Source organism: Haliaeetus leucocephalus, unplaced genomic scaffold (assembly GCF_000737465.1).
Source record: "Haliaeetus leucocephalus isolate CR32 unplaced genomic scaffold, Haliaeetus_leucocephalus-4.0 Scaffold598, whole genome shotgun sequence".
Lineage (NCBI taxonomy): Eukaryota > Metazoa > Chordata > Aves > Accipitriformes > Accipitridae > Haliaeetus > Haliaeetus leucocephalus.
In genome coordinates this window covers 2,365,658-2,385,264 of record NW_010973034.1, presented here as the reverse complement: position 1 = coordinate 2,385,264, position 19,607 = coordinate 2,365,658, and the positions used below count along the sequence as shown (strand labels likewise).

General features: G+C 36.1%; 1 protein-coding gene across 1 annotated transcript in view; it reads left to right on the top strand.

The window, feature by feature from the left end:
* The window catches only part of GPR98 (G protein-coupled receptor 98), a 284,088-nt gene that overhangs the window by 49,046 nt on the left and 215,435 nt on the right, over positions 1-19,607 (top strand). The window contains exons 28-38 of the mRNA XM_010578035.1: positions 725-940; positions 2,166-2,381; positions 3,545-3,789; positions 3,986-4,167; positions 4,907-5,718; positions 6,966-7,175; positions 11,175-11,305; positions 11,578-11,677; positions 14,380-14,559; positions 16,112-16,275; positions 16,890-16,983. Coding sequence (XP_010576337.1) covers positions 725-940; positions 2,166-2,381; positions 3,545-3,789; positions 3,986-4,167; positions 4,907-5,718; positions 6,966-7,175; positions 11,175-11,305; positions 11,578-11,677; positions 14,380-14,559; positions 16,112-16,275; positions 16,890-16,983 — 2,550 coding nt within the window. The remainder of the gene's footprint in view (positions 1-724; positions 941-2,165; positions 2,382-3,544; positions 3,790-3,985; positions 4,168-4,906; positions 5,719-6,965; positions 7,176-11,174; positions 11,306-11,577; positions 11,678-14,379; positions 14,560-16,111; positions 16,276-16,889; positions 16,984-19,607) is intronic.

The window sequence follows — 19,607 nt, the reverse complement described above, 5'->3', positions numbered from 1 at the left end:
TATTCAGGCCAAATATGTTACAGAGTTGGTTTTGTGCACTAATACCTGTTCATCTAGTGTTGTTTCTGTAAAGTTCAGTTACTAGGAAATAACTGAGTTAGTTTTGCTCATTGAAAGCCAAAAAAGTCTTTTAAAAATAAAAGAAAGAATTACAGCTGCATGTTGCTTTTTTAGTGTAGGGAATGTTTGCTTCATCTCTCATTCAGATAAATTCAGGTCATTACAGCCTGATTTGTGCTTCAAAGCTTCTTGGCATGTCTAATTGCTGCTACTGCCCCAGATTAATCTTGATGTTAAGGGAAACTTCAAACATAATTCTGCTGGGAGGTTGAAATCTTATTTATTTTTCATCATAGCAAGTGTAAAAATAAAATTATTCTGAACGGCATTGATCTTACTAGTGGCCTTATGGACAAATAAATGAATAATTTTTTTTCACAATACCTCACCTCTTCAAAAAAATTATGGCTTGTATGCTCCACAGCAGGGTAGAATAGTAAGTTATTACTATAATAGTAAGGGATTTTTCTGCCATAATATAATTCAAACACCAAAAGTATGTTGGTACAGTTTGTAGTGATATTTTGCCCAATACTAAAAAAGATAATTTCATTGAAAGCTAGTGGTGACTAACTACTAAACTCACATGTATGTGTATGAACTTTATAGCCATAGATAGCAAGCATCTCAGGCACCCCCTCACTAAGTTTTCTTTACATTTCAGTTGTAAATTCTCCTCGACTTGGATTAGTGGGTGAGACAATAGCTCATGTAATTATCAATGCCAATGATGATGCTTTTGGAACACTTCAGCTTTCAGCTTCAACTGTGCGAGTTGCTGAAAATTATGTTGGACCAATCATTAATGTGACCAGAACTGGGGGAATATTTGCAGATGTTTCTGTGAAATTTAAAGCTATGCCAATAACTGCAACAGCTGGTAAGAAATCAGAATAGCAGAAGCATGCAGTCTATGTTAAAGTAGAAATAGCATACTGTATGTTTTGAGCAGTCAAAGCAAACAAGTGTATGCTGGATGCACTATTGTATAACAAGTACAAAAAAGTACTACAAGTACAAAAAAAAAGTAGTGAGACATTTACTGACTCTGTTTAGCAAATAGGAATCCAAGCCCTATGGGAAAGATCACGCATCAGCTTTTAGAAAGCTCTGAGACATCATCACTGAAGAATTTAGCAAAAGAAATGAGTGAAGGAATTATGGTGTTTGTTTCCCTCGTAGCCCACCACCTCTTCAAAAAAAGAAAATAAAAATAAAAAATACTATGTTAGTATACGTAGCTGCTCTTTGGTTCTATGTATGTATTTAAACCCACCGTGCATTGTTTAGGTGAGCTTATTGGAGAGGAAGTGAGAGCTGGGGACTTGGCTGTAAAACAAACAGGCAAAAAAAAAATTGAAACCCATGAAGACTTGAACTTCTAAAAATGGGAGGTTAATTTCTGCAGTTGATCCCTGCTATAGAGAAGGTACATAAAGAAAGGAGCAAACTTACGATGTGTGCAGGGTCAAAACCACTTAGAAAGTTATAAATCAAACTCACTGTATTTCAGCTGTGTCCAAAATTGAGTAGGTGGGTGATCCATGCTCTGAGAACTGGTATTTTAGTTTCCTTTTTAGGTAAGAGACATTTCTAAATAAGTGTGTAGCTCGATTGATGTCAGAGTATGCTTTCAGTTAGTTTCTGAAGCAGAGCCATTAACTAGACATTCTTAGAGACAAGCTTGCCTAAAGCAAGGTTCACACACAAAGTGTGCCCTTTACTAAAATCTACTTTGACAAGGGTGCTTCTGTTCACTTTTATTTCTTGGAAAGCCAGAGAGCAATTAGAAATCAAAGACAGAAACATCTTAGTAGTGTGACCTTGTCAACGGAAGACAATAATGGACCTTTTGTAACTACCTCTTGGTCTAACAGTGCAAACTCTGTTTTGGCCAAGCCGAGTTTTATTTTAATTCATCCAGATATCTAAAAGGCAATGGGAAATAAAAAAAGACATGTGGTCACTCTGGCTCTGAAGATAAAGGAAAAAAACCCATAAAACCACAGAGGAATGCATGTGTAAGCAAAAGGAGAAGTGTTACGGATGATGTTCAATACAGTGAACCATAATGCATTAATATTCTGTGGTTTTTATTGTTTTAGGTGAGGACTACAGTGTAGCCTCATCAGATGTTGTCTTACTAGAAGGAGAAACAAGTAAAGCTGTGCCAATTTATATAATTAATGATATCAATCCTGAAGTTGAAGAGTCATTTTATGTTCAGCTGCTGAATCAAACAACAGGAGGAGCCTTGCTTGGATCTTTGACTAGGGCGATCATAACTATTGAGGCTTCTGATGACCCATTTGGATCCTTTGGTAAATGAGTCTTATTTGCATATTTTCTCCTGTTAACATTTTTACTTCAGATATGTGGGTGAACTGTTACTGGGCAACTGAATAAAAACTTTCAGAAGACAAGGAGGAAACCTGGATGAAGATGGTAAAGGAAAAGATGAGACAAACTAAATTAAAACATGTAATTAAGGAGTAATGGTGCTCTAATATAACAGAAAAGTATTATTTAGTCAGCTTATATAGCAAGATTTTGGAATCTCCAAATAGAGATACACGGATTTTAGTTTACTTTTTTATTTTTTATCTATTCTAAGAGCTGCATTTCTGCAATTGGTTTAAGCCAAAATCTGCATTCTACTATCTGTTGATTAAGTACTTTGATATCTTTGTTTTACTAGATAATCAGCCAAAGCAGATTTAAAAAGTATGAAGATAAATTAAATTACATTCTCTTATTTTCTGTCAAGCACTTTAGTTTTTCTTCTGCCTGTTATTATCAATGAAATGAATGTGTATACTTTCCAAAATTAGTTTCATTACACAGGTTTTGAGAAGGGTTTCAGTGAATTAAAAAATTTAGTGATATTTTAGAAATCTATCTTTTTTGTTTGTTGTTTGTCTTTTTCCTGCCTTTTCCTTTGACTTACTCTTTTCTCTCTTCAGTACCCTACTTAATTGCTGTTGTTCCATTTTGTCAGTAGAAGAAGGTAGAGGAAATAAAGAAAAAATATCAAAAATAAATAATTCCAGATGGGTAATTAATTAACTTAATTCTTAAAACCTAAAAGTTTAATACAAGGAAGACTTCTACTTGAAACAATTTTAGATGGAATATGTTGACTTATTTCTTCAGTAAATGACATGAAAACTGCTAAAGAGTTTCCTTGCTGGGAATAATTATGAAATTGTCTTCTAAGAACTTGAAAACAGCTCATGGGTAGCCTCAAACAATGGGTATTTTGGAACAAACTTTTTGGATGAGGGCTTAATTTTCATGCTAATTTCCTCTACAGATGAAAATATTAATACTGAGTGGTCACTTTTAAGTTTAAACCTGATTAAAAGTTGTTTTCCTGTGCAAGTAAATGCAATCAAGTGAAATAAAACTATGTACTTCAGGAGTTGATATATCTACTTTCAGTTTCATTGTTAATGAAATACATCTTTCTTGTGCTGCACTTCAGTTTTTCAGACTACTGAATTCAGTGTGGAGGAGCCTGAATTTGGATCCGTAACCATAAATCTGCCAATAATTCGCAATGCTGGGACACTCGGTAATGTTACTGTTCAGTGGGTTGCTACCATTAATGGACATCCTGCTGATGTTGACTTGAAGGTCACCTTGGGTAGTATTACTTTTGCCCCTGGGGAAGCCATTCAGATGTTGCTGTTGGAAATCCTGGCTGATGATGTTCCAGAAATAGAAGAAGTAAGTAAAGCAGTTACGTCTGTCTTGTATAGTATTAGAGTTTTAACTTGTTATAGAAATGTGTGGAAAGAAAAACAAGGAAAGTTCTGGCAGGAAGGTGCAAGAAGTTCAGATTTTACTTTGCTTGTGATTGTTGTTAGAAATACCAAAAATTGTTTAGCTGCATTATTTCTTTTTCTTTTTTTTTCTTTTTGAGATTGTCCATGTAGAATTAACTCAGGCCTCCAATGGTGGTGCTATTGGGTTAGATGGCGTGGCAAATATTATAATACCTGCCAATGATAATCCTTATGGCACAGTTTTCTTTCATCAATCCTTATATCGAATTCAGGAGCCACTAGAAAGAAATTTGCTTGCAAATATAACAGTCAGGCGAAGGTTTGTATAATGTTTGCTTTATTTATATCTATTATTTTTTCTTTCTTTTTGTCTTAGCTGTAATTTCTAATGTCATGCTCCTCTTCTATAAGTATTTGCATCAATTTCTTGATCTGCCAGCTCAGCACGTTATTATTTCATAAACATTGTTTTGAACTACATGTCTGCTTATTAGAAATGTACATAAAGTACTTAAAAGTAGTACACACTGTAACGTACAATGTAAACCTAATGTACACAGTGTACTTGAAGTTTCATTTTGCCTATTTAATCCTCAAATCATTTAAAGCTACATAACAGCCTGCTCCTGTGATTTGAACTGGAGGACAATGCTTGTGGGATGGAAAGAAACAAGAAAGGGAAAACAGGTTTTATGCATGTGATATGATATCCTGAGGACACCTAGGAGGAAAGATGACAAGGTTGGGCATCACAGGCTTTTTCTTCCTTGCCAGCCCTAAGAAGACTAAGTTAATTCCTAGAAAAAAAAAATGTTTGCCAATGCATTCTTAACAGATTGCTCCCCCAGCTATAAATAATCAAACTTGCTATCCACAAAAAACTCAGTTATTCTGGTACTAGCTTCAAGGGATTCCACTTTAATTAGCTATTTGGAACTTTTCAGCAATTCAGAAAGGGCCAGTTGATTTTGTTCACTTTTATTCTTAACCCAGAAATTTACAGAATATTAGAGACACTTAATCAACTAACATTATTTTTTAATTTTCATGTCTTTTAGTGGGGGAAGGTTTGGTCAGCTGCAGATATTTTACAGCACTTCTGAGACTGATGTTGTAGCTCTTGCCATTGAGCAAGGTCAGGATATCCTGGCCTGTTATGAGTCTCCTGTCCAAGGAGTCCCTGACCAACCGTCCAAGACCAGAGTGAATGTGTCGGCAGCAAGCGACCCACTGTATGCCTGTGCAACTCAGTGCCTAAAAGAACAAGCGTGTTCAGCCTTTACATTTTCCAGTGCCTCTGAGATTCCTCTCTGCCTTTGGCTGACATCAGAGATCAGCCCGTTAACTAACACTTCAGGATTCTGGACCTACAAGAAAAACATCACGAGTGCATCTGCTCTCTTCAGCACACAAGCCATCGCTGGTAGTGATTATGAATCTATTACAGCACAGTGGGCCATAATGCAGGAAGGGGAAGAGTTTGCAAATCTTACAGTTACCATACTCCCTGACAGTCTGCCAGAGTTGGATGAGAAATTCACTATATGCCTTTTGAAAGTTGAACTAATGAACATCTCAGCCAGCTTAAAAAATCAGCCAACTATAGGACAGCCAAATACTTCCACAGTTATCATAATGATGAATGGAGATGCTTTTGGAGTATTTAAGATCTACAGCGTAAGTCCCAATGCGACAGAGAAAGGTCTGTATGTTGAAGTAGAAGAACGTCCTCAGACCAACGTGCAGCTAATGATACATAGGACAGAAGGCAGCCTGGGACAGGTGACAGTGGAATGGCGTGTGGTTGGTGGAACTGCTACCCCAGACTTGGATTTTGTAGGTGTTGGTGAGATTCTGGTGTTCGCTGAAGGTGAGGCAAGGTTTTGCACTAGCTTCTGTTTTATAAAACTAAAGAAAAGCAAAAAGAACCTGACAAGGACTCAGTCCTCTGGATGTTTTGATAAGCGATGTCGTATTCTTAGGCTAAACCTCCCTGAATGGTCAGGATACATATTCAAAAGAATATAGTTCATTAGCATATAGTGTTATGTTGCAGAACACAGACAGTGGTAGTAAAAAAAAGAAAAAAAGATAAAAATCATAACTATCTAAGTATTTTTTAAAGAAATATTGCAGTGTGGATTATAAAGATTACCTTTTAACCAAATAAATAAGGAATAATAATGCTGAATATAGTTGTTATATCAAGGATAATGAAAATGAGAATCAGGCTTAACTGGTCTTTTGTTAACCTTCAGTCAGTATAGTATGAATTTTTCATGATGTTTCTTTTTAGAGTTGTGATTGTATTGATTTCATAACATAGCAACATATTAAAAAAAAATTGCAAACAGGATGAATAGGTCAATGGCACACATTACTTAAGTACCTTGCAGCATGACAGATATATTTTGTATTTTCAAAGTCTGAATTGATTGAACAGTTATTTTGAAAGCAATTTATGGGAGTGTAGTAAAGATTCTAGTGTGCTAGCTAGCTTGCTAAATCATCTGAACTCAAAAGAAGGGTTGCCAGCAGTGATTCTGAGGCTGACATGTAATTACATTAGTGGTTATAAGTTTAGTAAAAACTGTTTTCAAAATATTTTGAAAGACAATTTAGCAAGAAATATGTGTCTCTTGTAAACTGATATTCTCATAATCATAAAACACAGGTTATGCACATGCACTGAGCAAAAGGATTGTGTTGTAAAGTATAATGGATTATAGAGACTGGTAATTGATCATGTTTGCTGTTTACATTATCATTCATGGATAGTCCAGAAGACAAGTAACTAACACAATGACAGCCAATTTTAATGCAGAGAACTTACAATGCAAATAGAGAATTCTAGACATTCAGAAATTATGCCTGCATTGTTAATTTCTACATAGTATATTTAATAATTTGATAATTACATTGCCTTAAAGTAACTTTTCAATAGTAATTGAATAAAACTTCATAATGACATTCAGTAACTTCTAGACAGGTAAATAAATAAATATGCTTCCTGTCCTTTTTTATATTTTTTAAGTATTTCCTGCAAAAAGAGATGATTAAGTCTTTTTAATGTCTTTTCCATGCGCACACATAAGTATGTCTGTGTTCTTCTTGTAGGGGAAACAAAAAAGATGGTCACGCTGACCATTTTAGATGATCCAGAGCCAGAGGATAATGAAAGTATCATAATCAGCCTGGTCCATACTGAAGGAGGGAGTCGGATTCTGCCCAGTTTTGACACTGTCACAGTGATTATTCTGGCAAGTGATAATGTGGCAGGAATTATTAGCTTCCAGACAGCCTCAAGATCTGTTATTGGTCGTGAAGGTGGGTTCTTTGTGTTGGTCACACTGAGTTTGTTTAACATTAGCGTGCATTGCCATGCTTTCTGTTGATAATGACTCACAGTGATTGCTTGTATCACTGTTCAAAGAATGCCAGCAAGCAGCTCTAACCGTATACTTGGCATGTATTTCATTGAATTTTAACGCTTGCAAGTGTAGCACTTAAAGGGGGAAGGAAGACCACAGCATTTCCAAAACCATTTTATATATCATCATCTGTGCTTTCCTTTTTTCTGAAGATCATGCCTTGCTTCTATTGGTATTGCATTTCAAAGCTCTTGGTGTTTCTTGTCTTACTCATTTATACCATATTCCAGAACTGTATATAACTCCCGTCATACAGACCTATTAGTAGTCATAAGAAAATCTCATCTATCAGTGACTTACAATTCACTTTAAATCTTCTAGAAAATATTCCTACAGAAAGCTTAGGATGTCATCTTCCCTTTTCCTGACTCAATAACCTGCTGTTTTAAGATTTTCTGTTTATGCTTTTTCATGGTAGCTAATTAGGAATGTAGCAGTCTTGCTGTCATCACTCAGTCATGACATTTGAGAAAAAACAATGATAATTAGATATGGACCAAAGGTTTCTACTAGTGCTTTAAAAGAGTGTGTTGTATGTTTGATCTAAGGTTTGACGCAGTTTTGCATAGGATTATAACAGTACTAATGGTGATTGCTTTCGGCAGCTTTTGCTGGAACCTCAACGTATTGCAGTATCGTATTCTCTGACGTGTAAGCTGATGAGCAGGGAAAGTTAACAAAACAGAAACTTGCTGTCCAGGAATGTGTGCATTGCATTTTCTGTTTGAAGAAAAAAGTCTTTCTCAACCAAACGTGTTCTGCTTTTTTTCCAGAAATGAAAAGGCATCATAACCTTTTGTTTTTTTATCTAGATATGGTTTGTGTTAATTCTGTGCTAGTGCGTGCCTGGTTTTCATCCTTTATTCCTCCACATTAACGGTTCTGATCAGCCTGCCAAGCCAGCTGCAATCTGGCAGGCTAAGAGCAGCTGTTAATGAGCACAAGGAATTAATACAAACTGTCTTATTCCCAAAGGTTATGATGACCCTGAATACTTTCTGCTGCTTAAATATTATTCACAGCATGCTAGCAAATGCTGGCCATTTGGAGCTTCAGTACTCTGCTGTAGTTTGGAAATGACTTGATTCCAATTCCTCCAGCTTGTGAAAAATAGTGCATTGTCTTACAGCAAGAAAACTCAATCAAACTAATTCCCTTTATAAAAGAAGAATGAGCTAAGGCCTTTAGATGATTTCAGTGTTTTTATTTCATTTTCAGTATCAAGGTTTTTTTTGTTCTGAAAAGAAAATTTATCAGTCATAAATCCAAATATGATTATCTTTTATATTTATTGTATTGTTGAACAATTTCTGTCAAGCAAATCTGTATTATTCTCAAGCTGTGAGTATTATTCTCAAGCTGTGCCTATTATTTATCACCTTATTGAGGGCAAGGGTAGCATTTTAGTGCAGGCAGAGACATGCAACAGTTGTGTGGCTGTGACTGTATCAGAGGAAAATGAACTGCAGCTTGAAATAAGGAAGGAGAATGGCTGAGGCCCCCTTCTCCCTGAGAAATGTAAAAATCTAAAGATATTGATAACATGGTTAAATATTAAAAACCTTAAAACAAAATAGTGAAGTTAACCTAGTGACACTTTCAATTTTCAGAAATCTTGTAGTAGTATTTCTTTCTGGATGGGGATACCAAAGATTTTGGTAAAGCTGACCAAGAAACATGGGTCAGTAATAAACTACTTGGGGTCTGTAATTATGATGAATTGTGCTTCAGGTTTCTTAGTGTTTGGATTACAGTGTACTAGGCTTCTGCATCATAAAGCATTTTGCCCAGTCTTCAGTGAAAATTCTTTGTATTACATAATGTTGTATTGAAATAAGCTTTGTCTAAATTATGCATTCTGCAATGGTACTAAAGTAACCATTTTGCTGTTTAATATTTATTTGTTTGCAATGGATGTGCAAAGTTCTCAAATAAGATAGAATGGATTTAAGTGCAGTGTTAAACAATATGATAAATTAGCCTCAGGGGAACCTGTAAACTGGCACTCTATCCTCAGATATCTGATTGTAGAAGCAGAATCCTTGTGATGTCAATAAATTTTGGATTCTTTTATTCTCTTAGAAGCAATATAGAACAACTTAAAACAAAGATTTGAACGTTGGTACATCTCCAAGGCTTAACTGAAGTTTGAAATGTTAAGGCTGAATAACAAATACTAATTCTATTTATTTGAAAATAGGTGTATAAAATTCTTGTATTACTTCTTCACAATTTTATATTTTAATTAATTATATTAAGGTCTCTTGAAGTTAGTTGTTCATATCTCTGTCATTGGTAGCCAATATACATGCATCTCTCTAATATTTTCTTACCTAAAAAACCCCACGTCTCAAAAATATTCAAATTGTTCCTGCAAGTTTTAGCTGTACAACACTGTCCTGCAATATAATGTACTGGAACAGCCAGATAGCATCCTAACCTGATGCTCTTTAAATTACATAATCAGAGAGACTAGCTGTGCTGCTCAGCTCTTTGTACCATGGAGTAAGAAGCCACATAACACCACCTCTTCTCGTTCACTTTCATAGGCGTATCTCAATGTTTCTCAACGGGGTTGCTTCTAAGTGTCTGTGTAACACAAATCAAAAAAGGGAATTATTCCCAGATTTTGCAACAGTGAAAAAAATTCAAGTCAGTTTATAGGAATACTAAGAAAGACTTATTCAGTCAGTTGGGGATGGAACTAAGTTTGTCGGATTTCTTGTTTTGCATCAGTAGAATACATTCTGGCAAATTTTTGTTTAGTTTTCTTCATTCTTTAGTAAGCAAAAAATATATCATGTATTACTATTTCCAGACATCTCAGTATTACAGATTTCTGCATATTTCATGTGTTTGAAAGCCAATGCAACACTGTACATACTGGCAAAGTTAAATTACACAGACTTGAAAAATGCTGTTGACATATGGATGCAATACACTTACGTATTATAAACAAACATCGGTCCTCTAATGTGAATGTATTGCATAATATTACCAGTTTTACCTGCTGATCTATTTCATATTGATATAACATGTTAATTTCACATGGCCGTATTTAAAATATTTAATATTATATAAACTATATACATTTTATAATTTTTAATAAATATTTAATATTATATAAATTACAGAATTTTTCTTCATTTTACAAAGATTTCTAAGGAGTTTACTCTTTTTAATTAAAGTGCCCATTGGGTTAAATGCTACAAATGTGGAAAATAACATAATTGGTTCTCATAGATGCACATTGTCAATTGATACTAATTATCCCAGAAATTAGAAGTTATTAAAAATTTAAAATACAAATTATTAAATATATTTTTAAAATATGTTATTTTTTAAATTATGAATTATTAAATATTATTTTCTGGATGTTTTTTAACACTGATGACATTTATAAGTTCAAACTCACATAAATGGAACTTACAGGTAATTATAAGCGTTTTTCTGCATGCACTATCTAAAGTCACAAGACACTGCAAATGTTAGGAAAATGTATATTCCTTGCCAGTTAGCTGTTGTAGAAAACTATTTGTGTTATAGCTGGTGCTTACAGCATTTACTGTTTTGTGGAGTTCACTGACAGGTGTTGCTCTTCGGTTTGTGCATGTTTTGATGGGCATTTAGTTTCTAAGTTATTCATCTGTACCAGGTTCCCTCACATTTTGATAGTTCTTTCCAACAGTAGACTAAAACCAGAAAAAAACAGGAGGAAAGAGTTTAGGTTTGGGTTGTTTGTTTCAGTTTTAAGAACAAATGTGTTATACATATAATATTAATGTCTTTAAGAAAAAATATTTTAACAGTGATGCATGGTTTTGGCTTCTCATTTTTGTAACTGATATGTAGGAGAGGAAACCCCAAAATATTGCGTCTTATCCTTTGTTCCTAGGAGAACAATTGCAATTCCATATTGTAAGAACTGCCCCAGGACTGGGAAATGTTACTGTTGAATGGAAGATAGTTGGGCATAACGTAAAACAAAATTTTGGAAACTATTCTGGAATACTCTTTTTTCCTGAGGTAAGTCCATAAGCAAAGCTAATGGCTACAGGAGAATATTGCAATTAGAACTGAGCTGAGAATATGAGTGTGCTTTTATAGCAGTCTTTGTTATTTGGTCTGGTTATTTACTTGCTCCTTTACTCTTGGAGTTCTAAACTGGAGTGAGTTTATAGTTTTCAATACTTTAAGTTTACATTTCTTAAAGGTGTTATTCAGAATACATATGATAGAGTGGTATCACTTGTATTTTATACAATAATGACTAATCAATTTATCAATAAAATAAATAGGAGACATTGAATACAACATTGTATGTTCACTTGCTGGATGATCATATTCCTGAAGAAAAAGAAGAATACCAGATAATCCTATACAACATCAAAACAGAAGGTAATGTGGAACTATAGTCTGCTATATCTTAAAACTACCATTTAGTAGTAATATTTTCATATCTATTAATCCCTTTTGGAAGTGTAGAACTGAGCATACTGCAGCTGGTGTAAACTATGCAAAGTTCATTCACATTTTATTGAAAAGGCTTGATCCTTATGTATATACATATATATATAAAAAACCCACAGCATCTTTGCAGTTTTGCTTAATTGGTTTTAAACCTGATTTATCTCTACCTGTTTAAATTCAGTGGTTATTTGCTTTGCTGTAACTGAATACAAACTTGAGCTTACTAATGTGGTTTGGATTGCTGGGTGAAAAACTGGCTGGATGGACGAGCCCAAAGAGTGGTGGTGAATGGAGTGAAACCCAGTTGGCGGCAGGTCACAAGTGGTGTTCCCCAGGGCTCGGTATTGGGGCCAGTTCTCTTTAATATCTTTATCAGTGATCTGGACAAGGGTATTGAGTGCACCCTCAGTAAGTTTGCGGATGACACCAAGTTGGGCAGGAGGGTTGATCTGCTCAAGGGTAGGAAGGCTCTACAGAGGGGTCTGGACAGGCTGGATCGATGGGCATCAGCCAGTTGTATGAGGTTCAACAGGGTGTGGTGGGTTGACCCTGGTTGGACGCCAGGTGCCCACCAAAGCCGCTCTATCCCTCCCCCTCCTCAGCTGGACGGGGGGGGAGAAAATATAACAAAAGGCTCGTGGGTCAAGATAAGGACAGTTTAATAAAGTGATAGCAAAGGTTGCGCACGCGAAAGCAAAGGAAAAAAAACAAATGATGTTATTCTCTACTTCCCATCAGCAGGCGATGTCTAGCCACTTCTCGGGAAGCAGGGCTTCAGTACGCGTAGTGGTTGTTCCGGAAGACAAAATGCCCCCCCCTTCCGTCTCCCTTTACTTAGCTTTTATATCTGAGCTGACGTCATATGGTATGGAATATCTGTTTGGTTGGTTTAGGTCAGCTGTCCTGGTTATGTCCCCTCCCAAGATCTTGCCCTGCCCCAGCCTGCCATTGGGGGGGGGGCAAAAATGTTGGAGAGACAGCCTTGATGCTGTGCCAGCATTGCTCCGCTGTAGCCAAAACACTGGTGTGCTATCAACACCTTTCTAGCTACTGATGCAGAGCACAGTGCTATGAGGGCTGCTATGGGGAGTATTAACTCCATCTCAGCCAGACCCAATACACAGGGCCAAGTGCCGGGTCCTGCACTTGGGTCACAACAACCCCACGCAGCGCTACGGGCTTGGGGAAGAGTGGCTGGAAAGCTGCCCGGCAGAGAAAGACCTGGGGGTGCTGGTCGACAGCCAGCTGAATATGAGCCAGCAGTGTGCCCAGGTGGCCAAGAAGGCCAACGGCATCCTGGCCTGTATCAGAAATAGTGTGGCCAGCAGGAGCAGGGAGGTGATTGTCCCCCTGTACTGGGCACTGGTGAGGCTGCACCTCGAGTCCTGTGTTCAGTTTTGGGCCCCTCACTACAGGAAAGACATGGAGGTGCTGGAGCGTGTCCAGAGAAGGGCAACCAAGCTGGTGAGGGGCCTGGAGCACAAGTCTGATGAGGAGCGGCTGAGGGACCTGGGGCTGTTTAGTCTGGAGAAAAGGAGGCCGAGAGGAGACCTGATCGCTCTCTACAACTACCTGAAGGGGGTTGTAGTGAGGTGGGTGCTGGTCTCTTCTGTCAGGTGGCTGGAGATAGGATGAGAGGAAATGGCCTCAAGTTGCAGCAAGGGAGATTTAGATTGGATATTAGGAAAAATTTCTTTACTGAGAGGGTTGTCAGGTATTGGAAAAGGCTGCCCAGGGAAGTGGTTGAATCACCATCCCTGGAGGTATTCAGAAAGCACGTAGATGAGGTACTCCAGAACATGGTTTAGTGGGCAGGGATGATGGTTGGACTTGATAATCTTGAGGGTCTTTTCCAACCTAAATGATTCTATGATTCTATGGATACAGTTGCCATGACATAAGCAGATATTTTTATTTTTTAAAGCAATCTTGTCATGCTGCAAGCTGGCTTTCTGATCTGTCTCTGAATTCAAGGAGGTCAGAATATTTTATTCTTGCCATTCAAATTATAATGAGAAAAGACGCATGAAACTGCATCCCTTCTGAACTACCCTTTGTTAAACTGAAATTAACGTCTAAACACCAAACTAAGTGGACACGGATTGTGTTGCAGCTAAGTGCCTTGCCAACTTGCCAGAATCATTTGTTGACTCTTGTAATCCATCAGGATAAGCATGAATTACTAGAACAACAATTATTCATCAAAGCAACATTTGGAAAAGAGAGTAATTTCTTAATGGAATCATTGAGAAGTTGAATGTAATTTTAACTTTTGGACTTAGTTCCTGGGAAAACTTTCTCTTTTGTTTTACAATGGAGGAAGTTTAGAGCAGTTGATACTTGGCACTGGCCCATTAAGTTTCCTCATTTCTTAATATGTTTTTGTGACTGTATACTTAGTATGCATACAATTTCTGTTGTGATTGTATGTTCCCGTGTCTGTTATAGAACGTAAATATATATATATGTTCTACACCATCCATAAATTTCAGTGAGCACATAATGTGTTTAATTTAATTTCATTTGCACTGTTACTGACTGTTATTTGGATGTAATAATAGCAGTAATATAAGACAGAAAAATTAGTTGCATAACACTCTATTCACTGTTGTCCATTGATTATTTTGCAGGAGTTTCTTCTTCAGGTGCTGCTGTTTTGGATAGTCAAGGATATGAAGCTGTCCTGACAGTAGAAGCTAGTGATGAACCACATGGAGTTTTGAATTTTGCGTCCCCATCCAGGGTAGTTTTAATTCCAGAGGAAAACAGAACGGTTCAGCTTTTTATTAACAGAGAATTTGGATCTCTAGGTTTGTATAATAACTCAAGAGAAAGGAAGTTCTGTTTAGGTAATCCTTAGGCTAATGAAAGCCATGACAGGGAGGCTGGAAATTTTGAAAAATCTTGGATACGATTGATATTTGCAGAACTTCTAGGTTCTTACTGCAGGCTTGGAAACTAAGTTTTAGTAAAAACTGGAGCCATAGCCCTCATTTCCACAGCAAGGAGTCTGGGAGCTGTGATGTAACTAGTTGGCTATTAGGTTTACTACCTTTACGTCTAACGTATCTGTCTCAAAGTGTTAGTTTCTCCAGAAGAAATAAAAAGCATGTGAGAAAGGAGCTTGTATGGAATGATCATTCCCACATATTTCCCCTCTAAACTTCCAGAAGTTGGCAGCTTAGGAATGTCCCATGGAAAAAGTTGCATTCATACCACTGAATTCAGTTTATGTCTCCTCTGAGAATTTCTTGCTCTGTTTTAAATCAGTTTGTCTTTTGACATCCATAAAATTAAGTGGTACTTAATTCAGAATTCAATAATGTGCTGTGTCCAAAAATATTTTCTTTTGTATGTTGCCTGAGAATTTCGACTTGTATTATGAGATAACATGCGTAATCATTTCCTATTTACCTTTTTAGACTATTTTGAGAACCCAGTGATAATCCCTCTTAGTTTCTTTGGTTGTATCTGTTTTGAAGTTAAGTGACCAGTTACAAGCGTTCAAGATCTGGACACACCACAGATTTGTAGAGACATTTTAATGAAATTTCTGTTTTCCCATTTCTTTTTAAATATCAATCTGTATCTAACTTACTTTTGGAACACTACTTAGGAAACTAATGCTTTAAGAAAAGTATCCATAGTAAATGTTAGATCTCTTACTTAAATTTAAGTCCATCATTATTTATTAAAACTAAGATTCTTTTATACCTTATATTTTATTTCATACAGACTAGCTTTGAATTTCATCTGTCATTTTATCTCCAGGATCGCTCTCTTGAAATTTGCAACTTGGCTTACCCTGGCAGCTTAGTAAGACATGGCTTTATTAAAAAAAAAAAAAAAAAAAGGTTAACTTTTTCCCTTGGTAACATTTATCAGTGTGTCCCCTAATTTTTATTCTTTATTGAAGTCTATGTCAATCTGCCTGGGAAGGGAACTAGGTTTATTAAGCTGTATTTCCCAGCACTGTCTTTAGAGCCTTTCTTAGATATTTTCAGTTCCTGAAACATTCTACTTCCCTTGACACCAAACCTGATATTAATAATACATTAGAAGTTCCAGGTAGTACTTCACCATTGTAACATTTGTGGTCCACAGCACCTCAATATCTGAAAACCTTTGGTCCTAATGGGTTTTGAGTCCTGTGATATTGAACAAATCGCCAAAGGCTGGACTGAAAGCACATTAAAAACAGTAACAAAGTTCCATTGGCTCCAGATTAATTTTTAAATCCTTCTGTTTTGCAGTTAGGCTTTTCATTTTGTGGATGAGCATTTGATCTCTTTTCTTTGTCTATTCCAGTGAGCATTACATAAGAATCGAAAAAAATGTGTTTTTTTGTTACAAATTGAACAGGTGCTATCAATGTTACGTATGCCACAGTTCCAGGATTGCTCACCTTAAGTAATCAAACAGAAGGGACCTTGGCTGAACCAGGAGCTGATTATATAGCTGTTTCTGACTCACTGATTTTGGAAGAAGGAGAAACATCAGCTGCCATAAATATAACTATTCTAGAGGTAAACTTTAAACCCTATCATTCTATACTGAGATCTGAAATCTGAGATCATACAGTTGGCCTCTATACCTATAGATCTGTATGATCTATACTGATCAGAAGGGGAATATTTTGGAACCTGAAACTTGCAACCTACATATTGCTTAAATATATATATATATCATTGTCATTTAGAAAGGTGGCTTTAATCTTAATGTTAAAATCACAGAAGGATAAATAATAACAGAAAACAGCTCTACCTATGCATAAATGAAATTAAGCTGTCTTGTTAAGACTTTACTATCTGATATTCAGAACAGTGTAATTCATTGCTTGCTACAGGCTCTTACCTTTTAGTGGTTAGAGTTTATGCCTTTAAAACTGGGCAAAAATTTATTCACAAGAATAATTTAGTTTCATCACAGTCTTTTTCATGAAACATAATGTCTGTCTTCATAATTCATTCAAGATAATAAATTTTACACACAATAAAAGTATTTCAGGAAAATGGAAAAATAAATTAATTCTAGTGTTGCTATAATATTAGAGACTTCTAGTGTGTTGCTTTTTGGTGATTTCTGTGACAGTTTCTTAGAGGAAAATGAAAAGAGGATGTACTGAATTTGTGTTTTGCAGGATGATGTGCCAGAGGTGCAAGAATTCTTTTTGGTTAATTTAACTTCAGTGGAACTCATCATGAACCATTCAACTTCTTCCCCACCTAGGCTGGGTAAAACCACTTATACAGAATTATCTTTGGTTTTCTTTTATATGAACTGCATGCAGATTTTATTACTCTGGCATATGATCATTATTCCACTTACTTGCCCACTATGCCAATGATACAGGATATTCTGAAAGGAACATGGTAGAATATCAAACTTTTTCATTATTCACTTGCTTCTTACTTTTTTGAGCTCTGGAAGAATTATAAGGCAATTTTCATAGAAGAGTTAGTAATTAACAGTTGGAGAGAACAATTTTCTGAAAAGTTTTATTGGCACTGTGTTAATCTGATTTTCATTTCCAAGTACATAATGGAAACAAAAATGTAAAAAAAATTATGTGATTACTTTGTTCACTCTTTTAAAAGTCTCTTTTTATTGCTTGTTATCAGATTTACTTTTAGGAGTCATATCCTATGGTTTTCCTACTCTTCCAGTGAGCTTCATTTATCATTTTCTTAGTTAGCTCCTCATTCCGCTTCTGAATTCAGTAGCATAGCTGCCATTGGCTTTAAGGGCACTTGGGTTATCCTGTGGTACTAGAGACTAGTTATACTGATTATTTCTAACATCTTCTTTGACTCTTTTCCCTTTTCTTTGCATGCCTATAGAAGTGACAGAGTTAATTCGTTACAGATTGAAAGGTAACTTGCAAGACTCATTGCTGATTTGTAGAGACTGTGATTAGTTGAGTCTAAAATCTAAAGCATAAAAAGAGTAACATATAACTACAGAGGATTTTTCTTAACTAAATTGTGTTGGTTGCTGTATAGTCGCACCTTCTGTTGTAAGGGGTTGGCAATCTCTTTGCATTGTGACCATTCAACCCTGCTGTAATATCTGCATTGGGTTAAATGTACTTAGGATGAACAGATAATAGTTTTAACCCATGAGGCAAAAACTTGTCCTCATTGTAAATGTCACTACAAATTCTGTTATCAGACTATTTTCTAATCTTTTTTCCCCTGTTGGTATATTTTGATTTGTTATGTTTGACAATTTAACTTCTTGTTGGTGCAGTGCATTTGTTTAGGATTTCTAGCAATCCCATACCCTGTATTTGAAGTATTTCTAGGAGTTGTGTAATAGCAGAGGAGATGGGTGTACTGCACACAATACAGGCATGTGCAGTCAATACTACTTAGTATATTGCATTTGCTGTTCCTATCATGACCATGTGCCTGCAATATGTGGAGTGAGTCTGGTATGTCTGTGATGTAGAGTTGAACACACTGAACTCAGGTGAACTTTATTTCTGATCTGAGGCTTCATTGATAAGAAGCAGAAACAGCAACCATAAAGACAGTTCTGTTGTTTTCTCCATGCTCCTCTTGCTCCCATCTTCTAGAAAAGGTTGAAGAAAGACCCTGACTCAAAAACAAAAGGGCAAGGAATTAAAAAAAAAAGGAAAATTATCAACAGCTGAGAATGGTGAAAGAAAGAGGAGTAAACTTAATGGATACAAGAAACTGCTAAGCTGTGGGAGGGGGGCAGGGGGACATCAGGGGAGGTGAAGGATGCCAGGCTTGAAATAAGGGGTCTGATGTTGAAAGCCAAGTATTACAGATCCTAGGTGAACTGATCTGACTATGACAGGACAAGGGAAAATGCAGATTAGGAGTGAAGCTGAAAGGTCTGTAATTGCTAGCACTCCCTCCGGATTTCTAAACATCAATAACATTTCTGCTGTTTGTGTAGCGGTTTTGCAGCTACTGCTGTTCTTCATCACTACCTCATAGTGACAGGTTTGGATTTATGGCAATGACCTTTCACTTTTATTCAGTTTTATCTGAATAGATAGAAATCTTTCCTATGGATCTAACTATAGTATGTTTGCTACGGATTCAGTGGAGTCAGTTTGGTTGTAGAAACTGTCATTCTTTTCTTAATTTCTTTTTCAGTCTTATTAAAAATAAGTTGAAGTAAATTAAGGTAGTCATGCGGTGCTGTTGTCTGAACAAATCAAGGCACTATTTTCTCAGAAGAATTACGTTCTGACTGTCAAGTTCTGGTCCCTGAAATTAGTGGACATTTCTGGCTTTGATCTATTATTCAGTATTTTCACAGTGCAATACATACAATAATCTTTCAGAGTTATTGTGAAGGTACATATGTATTAATGGAGTCATAGAATGTTACAGTACATAAACAGCCTACAAAGAAATTAATAATTCTGTATTTGTAGCAGAATCTGAGGTGTGTGCCAGTAAGGTTTACGATCAGGCACTGAAACATGAATAGGAGATGAAATACTGCATCATTCTTTATTCTTTCTTACTCATTTTCCCTCCCATGTTCAAAATGGCACAGTCTGCAACATGTTGCATGTCATCATAATACACACGATGAAGACAAATTAAGATTCCGTGACAAATCTTGCTTTTTGTATTTCCTAATTTTTCTGTGTTGTTTTTTGCTTTCTGAATTTTCTTTAGTCTTTTCTGTATGCATTATTAATTCAAGATACTGTGTTGCAGTTCTAATGGTAAGGTAGTAAGGACATTTTCTTTGAGCCTTTCCAGTTATCTTGCCTGCTACCATTTTCTCCTCCACATTTTGGAAACTTATGTATTTCTTCTACAAAACTAGTAGAGATTTAAGAAATGCTTCTATTATTCTTGAAAATCAT